We start from the raw sequence: 21407 nt of genomic DNA on the forward strand, positions 1-21407 counted from the left end.
CATCATGGCAAACATAAATTAGCAGCTTTCCATAGTTATGTTCATAGACTGATGTCCATTCCTCTAACTAGGGATCAGTATAACAAGGAATTAAATATAATATATCGCATGGCCATTTCGAATGGATACAACCCGAATATTGTGAATAGAATAATCAATAAGAAACAATTGGTGTTGATTAGAAAGAACTTTATGGAATTCCATTAGAAAAACCTAAAAAATTTAAAGCTAGTCTAACATACTTTGGTCCAGTATCGGAACGTATTGCAAAAACACTTAGAAAGCATGATATAAATGTGGCTTTCAGAACAAATAACTCTCTTAAAAATATTTGCAATGGTAAAGATAAACTAGAAAAGCAACATAAATCGGGAGTATATAAATTGCAATGTTCTGAATGTAATGCAACATATATTGGTCAAACCGGTCGGAATTTTGATACACGTTACAAGGAACACATATCCGCTGCTCGAAATGACCGTCCACAAAGGTCGCACTTTGCAAAGCATCTCCTAGATACTGGTCATAAGCTGGCAGATAATCATATGTATGACATTTTACACACTTGCAATAAAGGCCTACGACTATGCGTTTTGGAACAATTAGAAATAATAAAACATAATAAGTCAGGAATTACCTTATTAAATGAACAAATAGAGTTATCGAAGTCACCACTAATAAAAATGTTTGAATGCGATGCAAGATAAATCGCTTATATTATGAGTATCTTGGCAACGCCCACCTCTTGCCCCACCTACTTTTTGGTCTATAAAAGACGAAGCAAAGGTCGAAAACGACACTTTGCAATTGCACGTTGTAGAGTCAACATCTCCTGAGGATGCTCCGGTTTCGGGGTGAAACGTACGTAGAGAGTATTTTGTCGGACCTGGGTGACGTTGTCGCATGGGTTCGCCGAATTTTCGCGGATGATAGCAAAATAAATAAATCATTATATAATCATGATGAACTTCCGCAAAGTAACGCCTGCTTCTATCCAATACTATATTGCTCATGTTTAAAAAACAGCCCTAATTTTTTTTTATTAAAAAACTATAATATCTTACTAATAAAAGCTGTGACACTGTGTGGCTGAATTTGTACTGTCAATTTAATTTTCATCTTTTTTTTATTCAAGATCTTAAATGACGAGCAATGGAGGCGAGCTATGGAGTATGTGTCGATGGTATCGGAACTCAACTACATGTCGCAGATTGTGGTCATGCTCTACGAAGACCCTACCAAAGACCCTTGCTCAGAAGAAAGGTAAGGTAGACAAGCATAACTTGCCTATAGGCTCTGTCTAATGTGTCATAATTTGATAATAAATTGTTAACTCTTCCAGATTCCATGTGGAGCTGCACTTCAGCCCTGGTGTGAACTGCTGTGTGCAAAAGAACTTGCCCCCCGGGCCCGGCTTCAGACCACACAGTCGCAACCATTCCACCACCAACAACTCGGTAAGAACAACATTGTTGAATTATAACCTCAGTGAAATCTACTCCAATATTCTAAATTAATATTAAATGACAATACAGCCTTTTAGATAACACAACACCTTCCAGATAGAAGCGTCAGCAAGCTAACACTTTAAGAAAATCTTGAAAAACTTCTAAAATAAAACTGTTACTACTCCAAATGTTAATTAATACTTTGCTTCAAATAAATAGGTTAAAAAAAGTTCAAAAATTTAATGGCATTTAATTTAATTTAATATGTTTTTAAAATATTTGTATACTTATTATTGGTGAAACATTGTTACTTTAATACATAGAACATAAAATATGTTTATTGCAAATAAATGATTCTTATTAATCAAGATAGTAGTGGGCTAATTTGGAAGTGCTCCTGACGTACTGGATTTCGGAATTTATTCATTTTATAAAGTAGAAAGAGTTCCAACTCCCCGCGGTTTCACCTGTGTATTTCACTCCCTGATAATGTAGCTTGTAGCGGAGAAACAACTTTTCAATGTGGTCTAGTAGTTTTTGAGTTTATTTGATACTTTGAAATGGAAATGGAAATGGATTTTACTCTGGATTGGATATTTTTCCATAATCCATGGTTCACGCAGGATTTGTTAAAAACTTAATTCCACGCGGACGATGTCGCGGACGTCCACTAGTTACGTTGCTCTCAGTTACTCAGAAAACCTGAAAGCTGTTTGTCTGTGTGGGCCCTAATATTTGGAATCTTTTGAACACTTCATACAATTGTCTACAGCAGAGTCCCTCCGACGAAGTGAAATGTATAGAAGAGGAAGTAGAAGATGACCAGATGGCTAGCCAGGAGACTTTACAACCTGTAAGTTGAGCTTAAATAATATAACTACTGAGATGAAATAAAGCTGTCTTTGGGTGCAAAGTGGTGAGGGGTGGTGGTTCGATCCCCGCCCCGTTGGTCTATTGTCGTACCCATTCTTAATACAGTCTTTCCCGACTAGTTGTAGTGGAATGGGAATATTGGTCATATTTGAAAGATTTGGCAAATATTCTTTTTTTTTTATATTGTTCTATACCAATATTCTTGGTACATAGTGTATATAGTGTTGGTAACGTATTTCTCAGTATTTATAGTGTGAAATACGACAAAATAGATACAATCAGGATATGGTATGATCTTAGAAATTGTATAGATAGTGAAGCATGCTGAATTCGTATATTTGATTATTATTAGCAAACCTTTTTGTACTAATTTTTTTTTTTTTTAATATTTCAGGAAAATTTGGACGAACTGGACAATACATTTTCGCCGAGAAAACTGTCCAGCTCTAAATTGAGACCGTCAGATCCCATACCCATTTGGTTAGTAAATATAATATAGTGTAAATTGTCAGGGATCCCTAGAACATTTTGTTCACCTGATTTTTCAACAAGCTAATTTTTCGTAAGTAGCTTCATCTTGACGAGACGATCAACTTTTTTGTTTACGAAAATTCTTAATTCTGGTAGCTGAGTTACCAGGAAATGAAAATTTCAGAGCGCCGGAACGAGATAATGTACCACGCAATTTGTAGGACAATGTGGCTGTTAAATTGTATAACTATTAATTAAGGAACAGTAAAAAAACAGCTGGTTAGTAACAACTTTTAATAACCTTGTTATTGATACAAGATAAGAGGGTAGAGTAACAAAAGTTGTTACTTACCAGATATTTTTTTTTGTTGATTTATGGCGGCAGGACATCACTCCGCGCTCGATTTTAGCGTACTTGATGACTCGAAAACAGCTTGATGTACAAAGCTGAAATTTGGCAGGGATGTAGTCTATAGTTAGTAGGTATCCACTAAGAACAGATTTTGTGATAGGATTAAAGAGGTCTAAGGGCGGACGAAGTCGCAGGCGAGCGCTAATAATGTATATGTATGCCCTTCCAGCAATCTCCACTACACGGTGAGTGGTCACGAGGCGTCGACGCTGGCGGCGCGGCTCAGCGAGGAGCTGCGCGCTCGCTCGCACACGCCCAATCATCCGGTACTTGCACACATTCTGTTCTTTGTGTCTTTAATATGAACGTTTTTTAGTGACCTTTTGGACTGTATATTTATAATGAAATGAAATGAAAATATACTTTATTGTACATCACAAAGAAACATACAATACAGAAAAATAATGGAAAAAAAGAAAATGCACAATAGGCGGCCTTATCGCTAAAAAGCGATCTCTTCCAAGCAACCTAACTAGAAGAAACTAATAATAAAAATTATAAAGATATAGGCTAGGGTGAACAGAAGTAATATACAACGTGTCCCAAAATTCAACGATAAGCGGGCGCCAAAAGATTGACCTGCTCATGAGCACTTAAGGAAAAATAATAAAAAAAATATACCTAAATTTTTTTTTTAGTTACAAAATAAATTTTAAAATTCTTTGAAAATTTACACCTTGTATGATATTTTGAACTACCGCAGCTACAATTTCTTAAATATGCTTAAGATTTTTTTTGTATCGGAACCTAAGTAGTACTACTATTCACCACAACTCTTAAAAACACCACAATGCCCGCAGTTTTTACACAAAAAAAAAACAAAATATTTTTTTTCCCTCAAATTTTTAAAGATTTTTACTTTCAGTCTACTTTGACTCATGGTCTTGCAAAAAAAAGTATGAACACCGCTATGGCAAGTTATTTTCAAAGTTGACGCAACTAATCAAGATTTCAAAATAGTATAATACCCTAGGATAACTAGTCACAAAAAAAAATATGCGTACCATTTGTAAACAAGAACCAAATTTCTTAATTGTTCTTGTTGTTAGTAATAAATTTTACTATGTTCCAAAAATGTGTTTGTTATTTTAATTACACAACATTAAAGTAAATGTTCGAATTGTTTTCCACCGGCATTAATACAGGCACGACATCGCCTTAAAAACGACCGTTTTATTTTTCGCGCATATCTTCTAGCATTGATATGTGCCGCAGCCTGAGTGATTTTTTGCCGAAGCTCGTCCAATGTCGTAATCGGTTTTGCGTAGATCCTGTCTTTGAGACAACCCCAATAAAAGAAATCCAGGGGGTTTAGGTCGGGTGATCGGGGTGGCCATAGGATAGGACCAAGTCGCCCGATCCAACGCCCCGGATACTCGTGGTCTAGGTATTGTCTCACAGGACGAGCGTAGTGAGCTGGGCAACCATCATTTTGATACCACATATTTTGAAGGTCGCTTAGGGGGACGTCTTTTAGTAATTCTTGCAAATCATTTTGTAAAAAGTTCAAATAACTGTCCCCATCTAAGTTTCCTTGTAATTCAAAAGGCCCAATCACTTTTCCATTTAAAATGCCCGTCCATAAGTTGACCTTAAATTGATATTGGGATTTGTCTTCTCTCATCAGGTGCGGATTCTCATTGCTCCAGCTGTGTAGGTTGTGAAGATTTAAATAGCCATCTTTCTTGCAGGTTGTTTCATCCGACCATAGTACTTTATCCAAGAACTGAGGATCTTCCCGATGCTTTTGAAGCATCACTCGGCAAAATGCGATCCGCAGTGGATAGTCCCGTGATAGTAACGTTTGTACACGTCTGTAATGATATGGGTGTAGCCGATGACGTTTTAGTATTCGATGTGCTGAACTTTTTGGGATTCCCGTAGCTGCTTCTATGGCACGCACTGAGGTAGTTGAATCAATGTTTATTTCATTGAGAACTTCTTCATCGCATTCCGATCTAGGTCTTCCAGCGTTTCTTCTAGCTGACGGCAAACGACCCTCCGAAAACGCTTGATGCACATTCATAAATACCCGATAATCTGGATATCTTTGAGCGTTTGGGTACCTTTCTCGATACAATCTGCTAGCAGCGTTAGCATTGCACCGACATTCTCCATAAATGAGATGCATGTTAGCGTATTCCATCGGCGTGTATGGTTGCGGCATGATAACGCTAAACAGTCCAAAATACACCAAAAGTCCAATTCACAAAACACAGGCACAGTCCAAAATAATGCCAGGTCAGTTCAGTTTGCAGATCACTTAAGTCCAGTCCAAAATGCAAAGCCAAAAGTCGTTAGTACGAGAGCCACGTCAATTGAATACGGAAAGTTGCGCAGTAAACAAAGGAGCAGAGCGTACTGACTTGCTGGGAACAGGATTTTCTTTACCTGCATCATTGTCATTCAACAAAGAACATCTGTCTATCCCTCTCTAACGTATACTTATCGCTATCTTTCTCTCTCTCTTATTTTTAAATGTTATCGTTCGTTCCATTAAAATTCTAGGAAATTGCAACGTATGACTCACATCATTTTGTGCATAAAGTAAAAGTGATTTCTAGGAGCAAAAACATTTTAGAAATTTAGTTCTTGTTTACAAATGGTACGCATATTTTTTTTTTTGCGACTAGTTATCCTAGGGTATTATACTATTTTGAAATCTTGATTAGTTGCGTCAACTTTGAAAATAACTTGCCATAGCGGTGTTCATACTTTTTTTTGCAAGACCATGAGTCAAAGTAGACTGAAAGTAAAAATCTTTAAAAATTTGAGGGAAAAAAAATATTTTGATATTTTTTTGTGTAAAAACTGCGGGCATTGTGGTGTTTTTAAGAGTTGTGGTGAATAGTAGTACTACTTAGGTTCCGATACAAAAAAAATCTTAAGCATATTTAAGAAATTGTAGCTGCGGTAGTTCAAAATATCATACAAGGTGTAAATTTTCAAAGAATTTTAAAATTTATTTTGTAACTAAAAAAAAAATTTAGGTATATTTTTTTTATTATTTTTCCTTAAGTGCTCATGAGCAGGTCAATCTTTTGGCGCCCGCTTATCGTTGAATTTTGGGACACGTTGTATAAAAGAAAATAACGCATAAAAAAGAAAATAGTTAAATATGTAACAAAATACTAAGAAATATCAACATATATAATATACAGTTTATACAGCACTGATTCTCTCATTGTTTCTTCTTTATAACCGTATTCGAGATTCGTCGATTCTTTATAAGTTAGCCCTTGAGTACAATCTCACGGTAAGTGATGATGCAATCTAAGATGGAAGCAGGCTAACTTGTTAGGACGAGGATGAAAATACACACCCCTTTGGGTTTCTATACAACATCGTACTAGAACGCTATATCACTTGGCGATACGTTTTAGTTAGTAGGGTGGTAACTAACTATGGCACAAGCTAAAATTTAGCAGTATGTAATATTGTATTACAATATTAGTGTTTTATTTTAGAATTTAAACTATGAGTGTTATTCATATTAATTTATTATGAAACACGGCTAAAACTCGCGTGATACGACGTCGGAGTATATCCGACTAATTTCGAACGTATACGGGGCCCTCAGTCATAAGCTGGTTCTTGCAATGCGGCACGAAACTGCGACGCGTATTCGCGCGCGGCTCGCAGCAGCAGGCCATAATAAAAATATATTATGACAAATATACAGGATGTCCCGTAATTAAAGGATAAAACGCCAATAATACATTGGTAATTTAATCAGTAATGTGTAACAAAAATCAGATCTTAAAATATTAATTACAGCAGCTACAAGCATTTAAAAAACTGATTCAAAATATAAATTGGTCACCCTAAGGATTATTGGAAAACTATTCAAATGAGTTTTAAATAGGTGGTTTATAATTTTTTTATTCATTAATTACGGGACACCATGTATAAACAAAAATCCGCGCGTTACAGAGCGAAGAAAAGGAGTCCAAAGAGGCAGAAGACCCGCAGCCGCGCGCGCGCAGCTACGACCAACACAAACAGACACACGACAATGGTAAGTGCGCGCACACACACGCACACACCGCTGACTTGCTCGTGTGTGAGTATACACTAATCTTAGTAATCTAACTACAAGAACAATGGACGATCAGCGTTGCTAGACGTCCCGATTTTTAAATTAAAATTAAATGTCCCGTCTTTTTACGACGCAAAAATCCCGCTTTTTCACTCAAAGAGTTCCTAAATCCCGACTTTGCAATGACAAAATCTGGCAACTGGAATCTCATAATATAGTGTAGACATAACTGATCCCCAACGCTATAACGTGCCACACACACGCATATGCGCTATATTATTGACAATATATTATTGCGTATTTGTGTGTGTGTGGGGGAACATAAAAATACTACTCTTCACAACTATGTTAATTGGATACTGGAACTATATTTTTAACTAACGATTACACTGTTCTTTTTTTATATAATAATACCTACTTATTATTGAAAAGTTATTATTTAAAACTATATATTTTGGTGATAATAACCTGTTTCAAAGTAACATAACACTGTACAGCGCCATCTAGATTCAATGGATGAACGAAAAGAAAAATATAAATAAAAAAAAATACATGTCAGGTTTTTGAAGTTGGTCAAAAAAGGCGTTGTAGACACACATGTGTTTGACTGTCCTTAAATATGTGTAATGGGTAAAAATAAACAATACAACATGGCGACTCTTCCCTATCTTTCGTGTGGATTTTGTTACATTCCACACAACATAACACATTGTTTGATTTTATAGCTAAGCAGTGGAATTATAACATTTTGGTAAACAATAGATAGTATAGTGCTAGTGCGATACAAAAGAGTAGATAAATAAATGAGGGCGCTGTAGTCACTTATTCTCGTTCAAAGGGTAACACTGTTCTCTCATCCACTTCGGACTGTAACTACCCTGATACTTGGTATTTTTTCTTAAACTGTTGAAAATAATATTATTCTGTAATTTCGATAAATTAATATATATATTTGGAGAATACTTAGAATCTAGCTCCGAAGTAAGCATCATGCGTTATGGATACTAAGATAGCTTATTTCATGATTTACATTTATTAAATTTAAATAAATTCAAGTCATTCATCATAGTGTACCAGACGAATTACAATAAATATAATTTATTTAGATGAATAAATAAATTATATTTATTGTAATTCGTCCGGTACACTATGATTTTAATAATCTGATAAAACTATCAATAATAATTGGTTGCCCTTTATTGACTTGATCTTTGTGATAATGACAGTTAACGTGGTGTTGCCACACAGCGAGTTTTTTTAGTTCCATTATTATTAACTTGTACTGATACTTTTTTGTATTGCATTATACGCACCAAATTATACCCGGACTATAGCTTTATTATTTAAATAATTATGCAACTACCTGTGAATACTTCCTGATATAACTGACTAAAAAGATAAAGTTTTAGTAAACATTAACACGATTTTAGTATAATCCCCTAGATTTTGATTCAATATAGATGTAATAATATAAGTGGGGTGTCCCACTACGATTTGCCATCACATAAAATATATTCATCAAATTAGTTTTCAGTAGTTGATTTGTTATCACTAAATGCCTGTCCGCGTCCACGCTTTGGCAAATGGCCATACATTCACACTTTCCAGTTTTATTAGGTTATTTTTTGCTCTACATTTGCCAAGTCGATAAAATTATTTAATTTTCTTCACCCATTACTATTAATTAGTTATTGAACTCACTAGAAATTTAATTCAAGATTATATTTATATGTAGGTTGTATGCATGATAATAATTTTATGACTTTGTATATAGTAGTAACACATACAAACGTAGCATTAATAATAATTAACATTTGAATCTTAATGGCGGCATAATGAGACGAGACGGCAATATAAAAACTAAACTATGGCAACACGTAATATTGATTACTTATTAATTATATAATTTAAATATTTATTTATTGAGATATTTTACTGCATCAGCTAATGTTATTATATTAGATTTTATATTATTGATATTAATTATTGTTTGCGTGTGATTTGAGTGCCTGCCCAGAGAATTTATTAACTCGTACAAAATGAGAGAGAGACTATCAAATTTAAATATTTTATGTATACTATTATATTATATATTTTTTATCTCAATTGCATCTATTTATCTATATTACATGGATAAAAATCTTTGTGGGTTAGCAACTTCATTATATGTTGCTATATACTTAGGTTCTTCTATATTTCATTCTATGATTATTTGTCCTTCATTTTGGTACTACTTGCTGGGGTGTCCTTTTATTTAAAACTAGCGGATATTCCATATTTATTTCTAATTAATGAGAATAAGATTTAATTGATGAATCATAAATTCACAAGTGTAATCAATCTTTAAATTCTCTATGTAATTATTGCCCAGTAATATATGTCAATGTTTACTTTAAGCCTTAAAGCCCCTTAGATACTGTAGCCTCAAATCACGTGTTTACTGCATCTTAACCTCACTATTTACACGGAATTTATTTACGAAAATTTATAAGAACACCGCCTCCAATATCTGGAATCTATATGCTATGTCTCTTTGGTCGCCTGCTATGTATGTTAATTGAAGTAAACTACTTTTCTTATGTTTTTCTTAATTGTATGAAAATTAGGGTTAATTAAAAAAACTTATTTTTATGATAATGGGGTATTTTACATTAAAATTATATTTTTTATAATAAAATACAAAATTTCCATACATGCACTGCAATATTTATTAAAGAACTACTTATGCGAAATATATTTTAAATTGGTTTTATAAAATGAATTCAGAAAGCTTCACATATATTTGGACAATAACTCGCAAATTTTTCATCACAATCGGATAGACATAAAATCATATTATTAACAAAATCCTAATTATGTAGTTATATTTGTAATATTATTGTATATCATTTATCACAATATTATATTATCCTCTAACGTTACCTCTTCAAAGTTTTAGAAGCTTTTTTTAAATTTTTGTACATAATATGTATTTAATATTTCAAAGTTAATCAGAATAAAATGCCCCGTTATGTTGTGTATTATTTGACTTGTGTATTTTGGAGTGTGTAGAACTTCGCCGCGGCGGCGCCTCGCTGCCTACTTGAGCTCATTCTGGCCGGTGATCTTGTGTGTGTTTGCGTTGCATTCTTGCTCCTCGCGTGTGCGTGTGTGCGTGTGACTATTGTTTGAGTTGGCATGCTGTTGAGTTTTATTAACATGTAACTGATTATTTATTAGAATGTTACAATATGATTATATACGAAGTAACTTTGTTACACACACTATTCAACTACCTGAGGTCATGAACCTTAAAATATAAATATGGCGCCTCAAATCCAGGTTGTTTATGGTTAGACTAACAATTATTAGTTATACATTTTGCTATAAACTTCTCATAATAAATGTCGTTTGTCGTGCTTATCTTTATATTATAACGAGTTTGTGAGGTTATACAGGGTAATCTCTAGATCTATTGAATCGTTTTTGAAAATTCTTTTACCGATAGAAATACAACGATAGAGTTTCATAACTATATTTAACTATGCAAGTGAAACCAGAACATTTGCCTATAATTTATAAATTAAATATGACAATTGCCTGTACCTTCTACATCGCTTCTGCTGATCAAATAGCTAAGGGTGGTCTAAAATCGTATGTATCAAAAGATTACTCACCATAGGAGTGATCACAATCGTCAGTCATGGGTAGAGAATTAATTAAGCTATATATGTGTGTAAAAAGTTACTTCGTATGTTCAATAAAACACAAAAAAAAAATGTTTTTAAGTGCCACAAACGTACGCTTCAGCCGCGATACTTCTCCCTCAGTCACACACGTGTGAGTGCGGGAGTAGTATGGCGGCGCGCGGCTGCGCTTGTCCGAGCAGTCGTCACGCGCCGCGCCAGGGCTTCGGTCTCGGGGCTCCGGTTCAGTTTCCAGCGTCTATCGCAGTCTATCATCCGGCACGCTTCGACGCACTGTACTTACTATCTTACTACATACTCTTTTTTATCTTACGTATGATATGTATATTTTTCTCTATTTTATTTATCTTTATATTCTTATCTTCTTCTGTAACTCGACTCTTATGAAAAAGTTAGACAATCAGGGAAAAAGCATGTTGGTGAGACTGCAATTAGAGTCTATTTTTGTCATATTCAATTCAATGACCAATGAAAATTTTAAATGATATATTTTAACGATGATATATTTTTACTAAATAAAAATCTCTTGGACTTATTATGAGATGTAAAAATTAGACCAATAAAAATTCCCTACTACAAAATTTCGTATGTACCTACAAAAAGTGGTTTTGTAGCAACCATGTGAAGACAACCTGAAAACTATTATAATGTTCAGTTTCGTCGACCCGTTTCTGTCTATCTTTTTCCGTGAGTCAGAGCGACACACTAATATATTTTGTTTCCGTCACCCCCCGTATCTAACGACACTCCGCTCGCATCTATCACGTAACGTCCGTGTCGCACCTCATCTAACACACACAGACATGCCATCACTAATCGTATCGCGATCCGCGTCCCCCCCACCGTCGACCCCTCCCACCCCGCTGGTGGCGCCCGCCGTCAACGTGGAGGGCGTAGAGTCGTCGACGAACGAGCTGCCGCTGTCGGCGCTGACGTTCGGGGCCGGGGCGGAGGGCGCGCGCGGGGCGGGGCTGCGCTCGTGGCCCGCGTCGCGCGCCGCCTCCCCCGCGGCGGACTGTAGCGTGCGCGGCGCAGGGCGGCGCCAGCGGCACAGCATCGCCGGCCAGATGAGCTACCTCAAGATGCTGGGGCTGGCGCGCGGCCGGCTGGCGGGCGCGCAGGGGCTCTTCAGCACCGCCGTCATCTCCGGGTCCAGCTCCGCGCCCAACCTGCGTGTTATGATCCCCGCTGCCAACGCCTCCAACAGTGAGTACCGAGCTGAATTAACCTATGACATAATAGAGCCCGAATATCTAGTATCAAAGTACTCGTCTAGACGAATAAAACGAGCCCAATCTCGATGGGGTTGCATTATTTAATTATGGAGTTCCTATGGCCACCTTCCAGGTCCATCATCATATCAGCCGATGGACGTCAACTGTAGGACATAGGCCTTTTGTAGGGACTTCCAAACATCACGATCCTGCCGCCTGTATCCAACGAATACCTCCGACTCGCTTGATGTCGGCAGTCCACCTGCTGGGCGATCGACCAACACTGCGCTTTGAAGTGCGGGGTCGCAATACGTTGAGCTGTGTCATTGACTTTGGTTGTTCTGCAGATCTCCTCATTTCTATTTGATCACGCAGAGATACTCCTAGCATAGCTCATTCCATCGCCCTGTGTGACTCTGGGCCTTCTTATGAGGCCATAGTTAGTGACCAAGTCTCGAAACTATAGGTCATCATTGGCAACACGCACTGTTTGATGACTTTTGTCTTCAGGTTTGTAGAGCCTCAATAGCTCAAAGGTAAGAGTGGTCGGACTCATCGCCGAGGGGTGGTGGTTCGATCCCCGACTATTGTCGTACCCACTCCTAATACAGTCTTTCCCGACTAGTTGGAGGGCAATGGGAATATTGGTAATATTCTTTTATAAAAAAAAAAAGCTACTGAGGAATTTATCCTCAAAACCAAATCAACTCCATCATCATCCTCTAATTACCATCTAATATTTAAGTACTTGTCAAAACGAATTAACCGAGCCCAAGGTCGATGGTGTTGCGTTGTTTAATTTTTATTACCTTCCAGCTCCATCATCAGATCGGCTCTGTGTTATAAAAATATTGAATTGTCATTCGATTTATACACGCATGCCAAAATTTCAGCTCAATCGAAAACCAGGAAGGAATAGGTTATGGGACAGCAAATGTAATGATGGTAATGATGATGAAATGATGACTTTGCAGCTGCGCTGGAAGGGTTCGGCGGGGTGCCGGCCATCCGCCCGCTGGAGACGCTGCACAACGCGCTGTCGCTGCGTCAGCTCGACGTGTTCCTGGAGCGCGTCACCGAGGCGCCCGTGCTGCTGGGCACGCCGCCCGCGCACCCCGCGCCGCCGCCCGCGCCCAAGCTGCCTTCGCCCACCAACAGTGAGATATACCACAGATACCATAGATACCTGCAGCACTATCTACCTCATGCAGTCGATATAGTGCACATGCAAAGTGGTCGATATAGGTCTAGCATGTATCTATGACATAATATATACCTATGGAGAGAAAAAACTTAAACAAAAAAGGACATTGTTAACCGGGGTAGCGGTGAAACATTAACTCTAGTGAAAATATCGTTTTCATTGCAATGAAACGAAAGAGAGAGTTAGTTTCGATGCCGCTGCTATTAGTAGTTAATGGGCATCTATAAAATTCTGTTGCGCCCAATCCCAAAAGCCAATGGAGCAAAAATAGCCCAATGCCGAAACAACGGTCAAGAAAAATGTTACGAACTAACTCAAAAAAACATATATTTTGCTGACGTTTTACAGAATATATTTATTGATCCTTTAATTTGAGGTTGTCTGGAAGACTCTTAGGACTGGTTTTAACTTCTGAGAAGTCTAACTGTAAGTTTCGTCACTTTCTTACCTTATTTTAGGTTAGGTTTCGGGTGTCTGGAAGAGATTACTGTTAGTGAGTTGCCAAAAGTCAAAGGACGTCTTTTGCTTTTAAAAACTATTATGTTTGTTTTTACCTACCTATGTATGCAATAAACTTATTTTAAAAGTAAGTAAACGTAGGTGTCGGTTGGAGCGGTCCGTCATCCCTGATGTCGTCGTCCGGAGAGCTGCCAAGCGGCCTGTCGTCGGCAGGCCCGTCTTCACCCAATTCCAACTACGCGTCGAACTCCGAGCACAACAAGAATAATTCATCCGAGAGGTATACATGTTCTCCCTTCACATCGGCCCCGCAGACCATAGACTAACGGCCGACCGATAAATCCCACTACGCGTCAAATTTCGAATACGACAAGAACAATTCCTCTGAAAAATAAAAAGAGGTATACAAATATTTTCCCTTAACGTCCGCCTCGCAGATTATAGACTGCACAATGCACAACCGGCCTGTAGTTAGAACTTAGTATTCAAGTTTATTTATTTTAGCCTTCAATAACAGAAAATCTTTCAAATTTTTTTTGTAACTAGCAACATTTCGTATAGCAAGATAAACTCACTGTCTGGTTAACATCCAAAATTATCACTAAATGCTAAAAAATAGGTCCATTTAATAGAAATAACAGCTTCTAAGTCAGAATTATTTAGTCTTTAAAAACGCCATAATTTTACCCACAGCAAATTTTATACCATTCTTGACAAACAAGCAAATGCTTTTGTTAGAAATAAATACGAGAAAATAATCACATTGAATTTACACAATCTGCTTTTCGACTAACGTATAACAAACCCCCTTTTAGACACCGAGTACACATAAAGAAGAAATCGATCGGATGGGATCTATAGATTATGGTTTGCGGGGCCCATGGTCGTTTACATCACCGTAAACTGCATGTATGTAAGGGTGTAAACGAAGGACTCACATTAGCGGTTTAGAATGTTAGTGTTTGACTGCCACTTTGGACAACTTAATCATGTCTTCCGAACTTTGCATTCAAAATTACTGGAACGAAATGAGCAACTGCTAAAAATGTACCCCTAGTGTCAAATTGGAAAAATCACAGGTGAATTTTATTCGTAATAAAATTTATTGTGCATAATTTTTATAAATAATATCTTTGGAATTTTAACTTATACTTGATAAGTATGGCACACTCTTCAGTAATTTTATAAAAGTTTAAAAGCAAAATTGAATTGACTTCCTTGCTTAAAAATTAGAAAGAAACATCGTTTTTTATTTTTCTTGAAAATCTATGCTGAGGAATTATCTAGGGGTACTTTATGCAAAATTTATGAGCAAAACACATACAACTTTGCGCTATAAATTACATGAAACTTTAAAGCTTCTTCAACTTTCTAGAGATTGAGCAGTTAAAAGACAATTGGCAAAATGTTATGTTAAGAAAACCATTCGGAAAACTTTTTTAAGAACTACTTATCTTCGCTCATTGTCTTGTCTGTGCTATTTTATGAAAAAATGTGCTAATTTAAGGCTTTCTTGTTTTCTTTTCTGTTTTGAATATTTAGTAACTCACTAAAAACCATCGTCGATAGAACTGTATTAGTACTACGTGTTGTACATACAATTGTCTGTGGCTATGACGAGCATCTCACAAACGCTGTCAGTTTTTGTAATTAACCGCTTATAAGGTACTACAACTTACGAGTGAACGCGCACTTTAACTTTCTTAAGCAGTTTTAATAGAATTTCAATTCTCATTTTTCAGTCAGGTACATAACATGAATTTTATCACTTTTGTAATTATTGTTATTATATTATATATTTTAAACTTATCGACTGTTGTCGAGAGGATTAATAGTTTGAGAACGAATTTAAATATAACACAGATTTGTAAAACTAAAGTTCCGTAAAGTCTCTTTAATTTGCGATCCCATGAGAAGCGGGTCGATGTTTTTTTTTTAATAAATACATTTTTCAATGTTGTATAAAACGCGACTGAGCGCGAGTTGATTACAAAGCTGACGTCACACCGGCCCGTGGCCGTGGGGGGCGACGTCCATTGATCATTGTGGATTGCAGTAGCAATTGGAGTAGAAATGTGGCGAGCAAAGCGCCCGAGTGGGGCGAGGCGGCCACCTTGTGCGCGCTCTCCAGCGGGCTCTCCGCGCTCGTGCCCGCCGCGCGCGCCGCAGGTACCGCCGCACACGCACACACGCATACACAGACACGCACACATCGATATGCATACGTATACGCAACGCAAGCAAGCACACATCGATATACATACGTATACACGAACCGCAAGCACGCACTCGCAGACACGCACACATCTATATGCATACGTATACGCAACGCAAACACGCACTCGCAGACACGACCACGTGCACTTGTACACACTCATGCATAGCACGCACACACACACACACACACACACACACACACTAACACACACACAGGAGCACACACAGAAAAAAAATTCAACAAGTAGGTACATACACGAATAATAACTTGTAACATTTGATTTTAAATTATTTTAACACACGGACATTATCCTACATTTGTAGTGTATTACAGAGTAAACGTGCATAAAGGTAGATTAGAAGTTATTGAGGGTTTCTAATATCATAAAGTACACAACTTTTGGCAAACAACGTAACTGAGTCCTTGCCCACGCAGTACTGTGGTATTTGATATGACTACAGAAGAGAACATGTGGTGCTTAAGCCTTAATAGTCTAAGATCCGTATTAGAATCGACCTTCATTCATCTGTTTACTGGATGAAAAGTGTTTTAAATCAAAGAGGAATGGCCACTGGCCCTTACAAAGTTGGCCCGGGGTACCCAGGTATACCCCCGTATAAAAATATTTGGAGATGATATTCAGATGCATTAATTAATTTGCTTAATAAAAGTATGTTTCTTGAAGAAAAATACATTTTTTTTATCACTCTTAGTGCATAATGTTCGCTGGTCTACCAAAGCGCCGAAGTATCAATTGAAGCTGTATTATTTTTTTTGAATTATTTTTTTCTGTTACGATCAAGCTTAACAAACAAGAAATCGAACAAACAAACCAATCTAAGTCCAACAAACCAATAGGTCTTCAAAAATTATTGTAAAACTCAGGCTGTATGACCAACGATTTTAGCTTGTCCCCATTGTAAGCAAATTAAAGATGAATTAAAAATGTCTTAAAACGTTAATAAAATAATGATTTCATTATTAAAGTAGAATTCTTTTAAACATAAGTAAATTGCCGGGTGGTTAGGGTAGGCCAGGGCCGGGGATAGGCATTCCCTATGATATAAAATAAAACACTTTTCACCCATTAAACAGCTCCATTCATTAATTGATAGGACTCAGTTATTTGGTTTTCCTTTAAACGAGTATGTATATAATCTGTTCAGTGACATATCGACCAATGACATATCTCATGGAGAGAAATAGAAGAAATTGCAACGGAGTAGTACCATATCTTTTGTCCCAGCGATATTTACGGTTGTGCCGCAATTTTTTTTAAACTTTTGTCTATTTCTCTTCAGGAGCTACGTCATTTGATCGTATGGGGCACACAGATAGATAGTAAAGCACATAAAGTAAAGAAAAATATTAATTGCATAGTCATAATATTTACTGTAGTCCTTTAAATATTTCAACAAACTTAGACCGTTCATACATTTTGAATCTAAAACTTTGCGGAAAAGCACTTCTCATTTTTTATTTGCTAAGAATGCGGTTTAATATTAAACACATACACACACATAAATATTATATAAGTAAAAAATATGCGATGAAAAAAATCTGGTAAGTAAAACATCCCAAGCAATACAAATAAAATGTATTATATTTAACTGGAAACAATATATTCGTATGGAATTCTGTAAAATCAATCCAATTTATTATTTTATTCTATATATTTTTCAGCTTATACTATCACTTCATATTCTTCCATGAACTGAACAACTGAAATGTTCATGTGTTCGGTGTCTGCATGCATCCTTGTACATTTGCACGATAAACCCTTCAATGTTATTGTATCTCAAAACTTACTGGTTTAAAATGCATGTCTGTATATTAAGATCACAAAAATCTAAATACAAGGTATAGTCGGATGCCTCAGACGAATTACCTTCTATAGGACCTGCCTCACTAACTGATCATGATCAAACGTATTTATACAAACTGCATCTATAAAATCGATGTTTCATTGTGTTACAAATACGATTAAACTTTATTGTTGTGTGGAGTGTAAGAATAGGTGATGTGCAATAGTGTTAAATATTTTCGATTCGTGAGTTTACCTCGTCCCCTTCAAAAAACGACATTTAATTTTGTTGGTAAATTTGAATGTGGTATCGCATTCAAATTAAATATTCAATAGAAGGTAATTTGTTTGAGGCGGATGCAAACTTTGACGTCTCGGAAATAAGCGGCGTTTGTCGCTAGGCGCAAATCAGATTTGAGGGAGATTTGCGCGCGGGGTTATGCACCGACGCCACGCCCCTACGTTACTGATGATACCTAAAATATTGTATTGCGCAGCGTAACACACGATGTTCCGAAACGCCATAAATTTTGCATCGTATTAAAGCAGAAATTGTCAATGATAGACAAAGTACAATGATTATGGGTAGCGTTCCTATATTATCATCTTGTTATTTAGATTCCTGTGATTTTGAAGAGTATGCTCTAACATGATGTTATTCAAAAAGTAAGACAAAACTTATTAAAAATATTAAACTAAGCAGTAGGTACTACTGGTTCAGCATACCTACCTACTGATATTTTCGTTTCTTCCACTTCCAATATAGCATAGAGAATTACCACATTTATTAATCTATTCAATCCTACCGTCCATATTCGACTTTTTCATTTCTATACAGGGTGGCAGGGGAGTTGACGTTCAAAGCTAAAATTTGAATGCCTTGTAACGAGGAGTATCCGAATCACCCCCATGCTTCTGCTTAGTTTAGGAGATAGAATTTTTTTATTTCTGCGATTTTTTCTGCAATTTTGACCTAACGTTGGTTTATGATTTTTTTCTCATTGTACTGAGGACTTTTCGTTGGGTTTGTTGATAATAATTAAGAACCATACTAGGAGTACCACCCTAAAAATTACGACTTAACTAGGCCTTGGCACATGGAACATCCAAATTTTAGCTTTGAACGTCAACTCCCCGGCCACCCTGTATAGTCAGTGGCGTAGCGTGCAGACTAAGTGAGACTGTGAAGTACATTTTACAAATTTTTACTGACGGCTGATACGGTGATAGCTACGCCCCTGTATATATTATGGAGTCCTTATGGGGATTCGTTCCGCTCGTGATGGAGGCCGGGCTTTAAGTTCTTTACTGAGGGTGCAATTATATTGAAGTAACGCATGTTGTGTATGTTGGTCCAGGTTCGTCTATTAGCGGCGACGTGACGCCGGCGTCGCTCGCCTCCGAGCTGGAGTTCCACAGCAACGAGGCGACCGCCGGCTCCATCACCGACCATGACATATTGGTAAGTTACTCCTACAGGCTAATGCACTAACTTTGATGTATGTTAGTTGACATATACGAAATTGATAATCTATGTAACAAATGTCATCTGGTGCCTACTGACAACCCTTCGTGGATATCATACAGCAGGTAGGATGACATTTCTCTGTTTATTTGATGTTTATTTTAATAGGTTGTTAATAAAGACCAAATGAGTGAATAGGCTAGTTAGTTTATTAGACACCATAACGATGTTTGACAAAATTGCTTGTTAATTGACTTTCATTTCAAATAATCAAACAAGTTTGAACTGACGAAAAATTTGATGATTTGTTCGTCATAAAAATTTAGGCATTTTTACTATCATCAGCAACTAAATTCTATTTCTGCCTTATATCAATTTGCTGAATCTTATACATAACTTATGAATATTTCAGAGTGCAGAAGGTGAAGATGATGAAGAAACCTTATCGGTTGACGCGTGCGGTTCCCCCGCCAGGGTCATAAAGAATGACCTCACCCCTCAGAACGAGCCAACAAACTCAACGAAGATAGATAGCGAAGAATCGTCTACGCCTGTGCCTCTAGATCTCTATGGACTCAGTTTCCATGAAACAAAGGAGAACTTTTACAAAGAAATGCCTTCGAGCAGTAAAAACTTATACGTAGATAGTGACAAAAACAAATGTGCAATCGGTCGTTTGAAATACGTCAGCAGTATAGACTCACTCAACCTACAGAGTAAGGATACTAAATGCAAAATTAAAAAGAATGAACTACTAAACAATGGCAGTAGAAGATATAGTGACAGCAGTGCACAAAAAAGTAATAACAATTCTCAAACAGTTTCAGGCAGTAGATTTATTACAACTTTGGTTGACGAGGAGTTATTTAGAGCTGGATCATCCACTGAGAATAAACCTTGCATTGATAGAAGCCAAAGTGTACCAAATGACACCGGCCCTCTGGTAACTAAGGCTAAGCAAGGCAATGTTAAAAGAGGCTTCACTATCAATGAAAATGAATTTAGTTAGAAGACTACTCATCAATGGTAGTAGAAGATATAGTACGCGAAAGAGTAATAACAATTATTCTCAAACAGTTTCAGGCAGCAGATTTACTACAACTTTGGTTGACGAAGAGTTATTTAGAGCTGGATCATCCACTGAGAATAAACCTTGCATTGATAGAAGCCAAAGTGTACCAAATGACACCGGCCCTCTGGTAACTAAGGCTAAGCCAGGCAATGTTAAGAGAGGCTTCACTATCAATGAAAATGAATAAGACTACTCATCAATGGTAGTAGAAGATATAGTACGCGAATGAGTAATAACAATTATTCTCAAACAGTTTCAGGCAGCAGATTTACTACAACTTTAGTTGACAAAGAGTTATTTAGAGCTGGATCATCCACTGAGAATAAACCTTGCATTGATAGAAGCCAAAGTGTACCAAATGACACCGGCCCTCTGGTAACTAAGGCTAAGCCAGGCAAGAGAGGCTTCACTATCAATGAAAATGAATTTAATTAGAAAACTACTCAAAAATAGCAGTAGAAAATACAGTGCGCAAAAGACTAATAACAATACTCAAACAGTTTCAGGCAGTAGATTTACTACAACTTTAATTGACGAAGAGTTATTTAGAGCTGGATCATCCACTAAAAATAAACCTTGCATTGATAGAAGCTAAAGTGTACCAAATGAGTGACTAGGGCAATTTAAGCCAGGTTTCACTATCAGTGAAAATTAATTTAGTTAAAAATAGTTCTAATAAAATATTTTAATCAATGATCTTTAATCACAGTACAATTATTTATCGACATTGCTGGCTACCTATTGATTTTTAGCATGAGTTTTATTAATTTTTTCGAATATTTTTATATGTTTTTCAATATTATTCCATATAATATAAAATGTATTTTTTTACATAAACTATGTAATTATTTAGTTAATTTTAATTAACATTTACCTACGTTTTCGAGTCTTCACAGACAAAGGTGTGATATTTATGTATTAAGCTTTCCGCTTGTCCATTAACTAATAAAAATATTTGCAGTAGATAGTTTCTAAGAATTTTGACAAAATATATTGCTATGAATAACTTACTGCCTTTTTATTTTATTAACTCCGTGGCGCA

At 36.6% G+C, this 21407-nt stretch overlaps 1 protein-coding gene across 1 annotated transcript in view; it reads left to right on the forward strand.

Moving 5' to 3' along the window:
• The window catches only part of LOC112052141 (inositol hexakisphosphate and diphosphoinositol-pentakisphosphate kinase), a 41221-nt gene extending 19849 nt beyond the window's left edge, over positions 1-21372 (forward strand). Inside the window, 7 exon segments of the mRNA XM_052881779.1 lie at positions 7138-7222; positions 11731-12135; positions 13118-13300; positions 13948-14086; positions 15863-15975; positions 19187-19290; positions 19706-21372. Coding sequence (XP_052737739.1) covers positions 7138-7222; positions 11731-12135; positions 13118-13300; positions 13948-14086; positions 15863-15975; positions 19187-19290; positions 19706-20302 — 1626 coding nt within the window. The 3' untranslated portion in view covers positions 20303-21372.
• Positions 21373-21407: the final 35 nt, after the last annotated feature.

Source organism: Bicyclus anynana, chromosome 5, assembly GCF_947172395.1.
Source record: "Bicyclus anynana chromosome 5, ilBicAnyn1.1, whole genome shotgun sequence".
Lineage (NCBI taxonomy): Eukaryota > Metazoa > Arthropoda > Insecta > Lepidoptera > Nymphalidae > Bicyclus > Bicyclus anynana.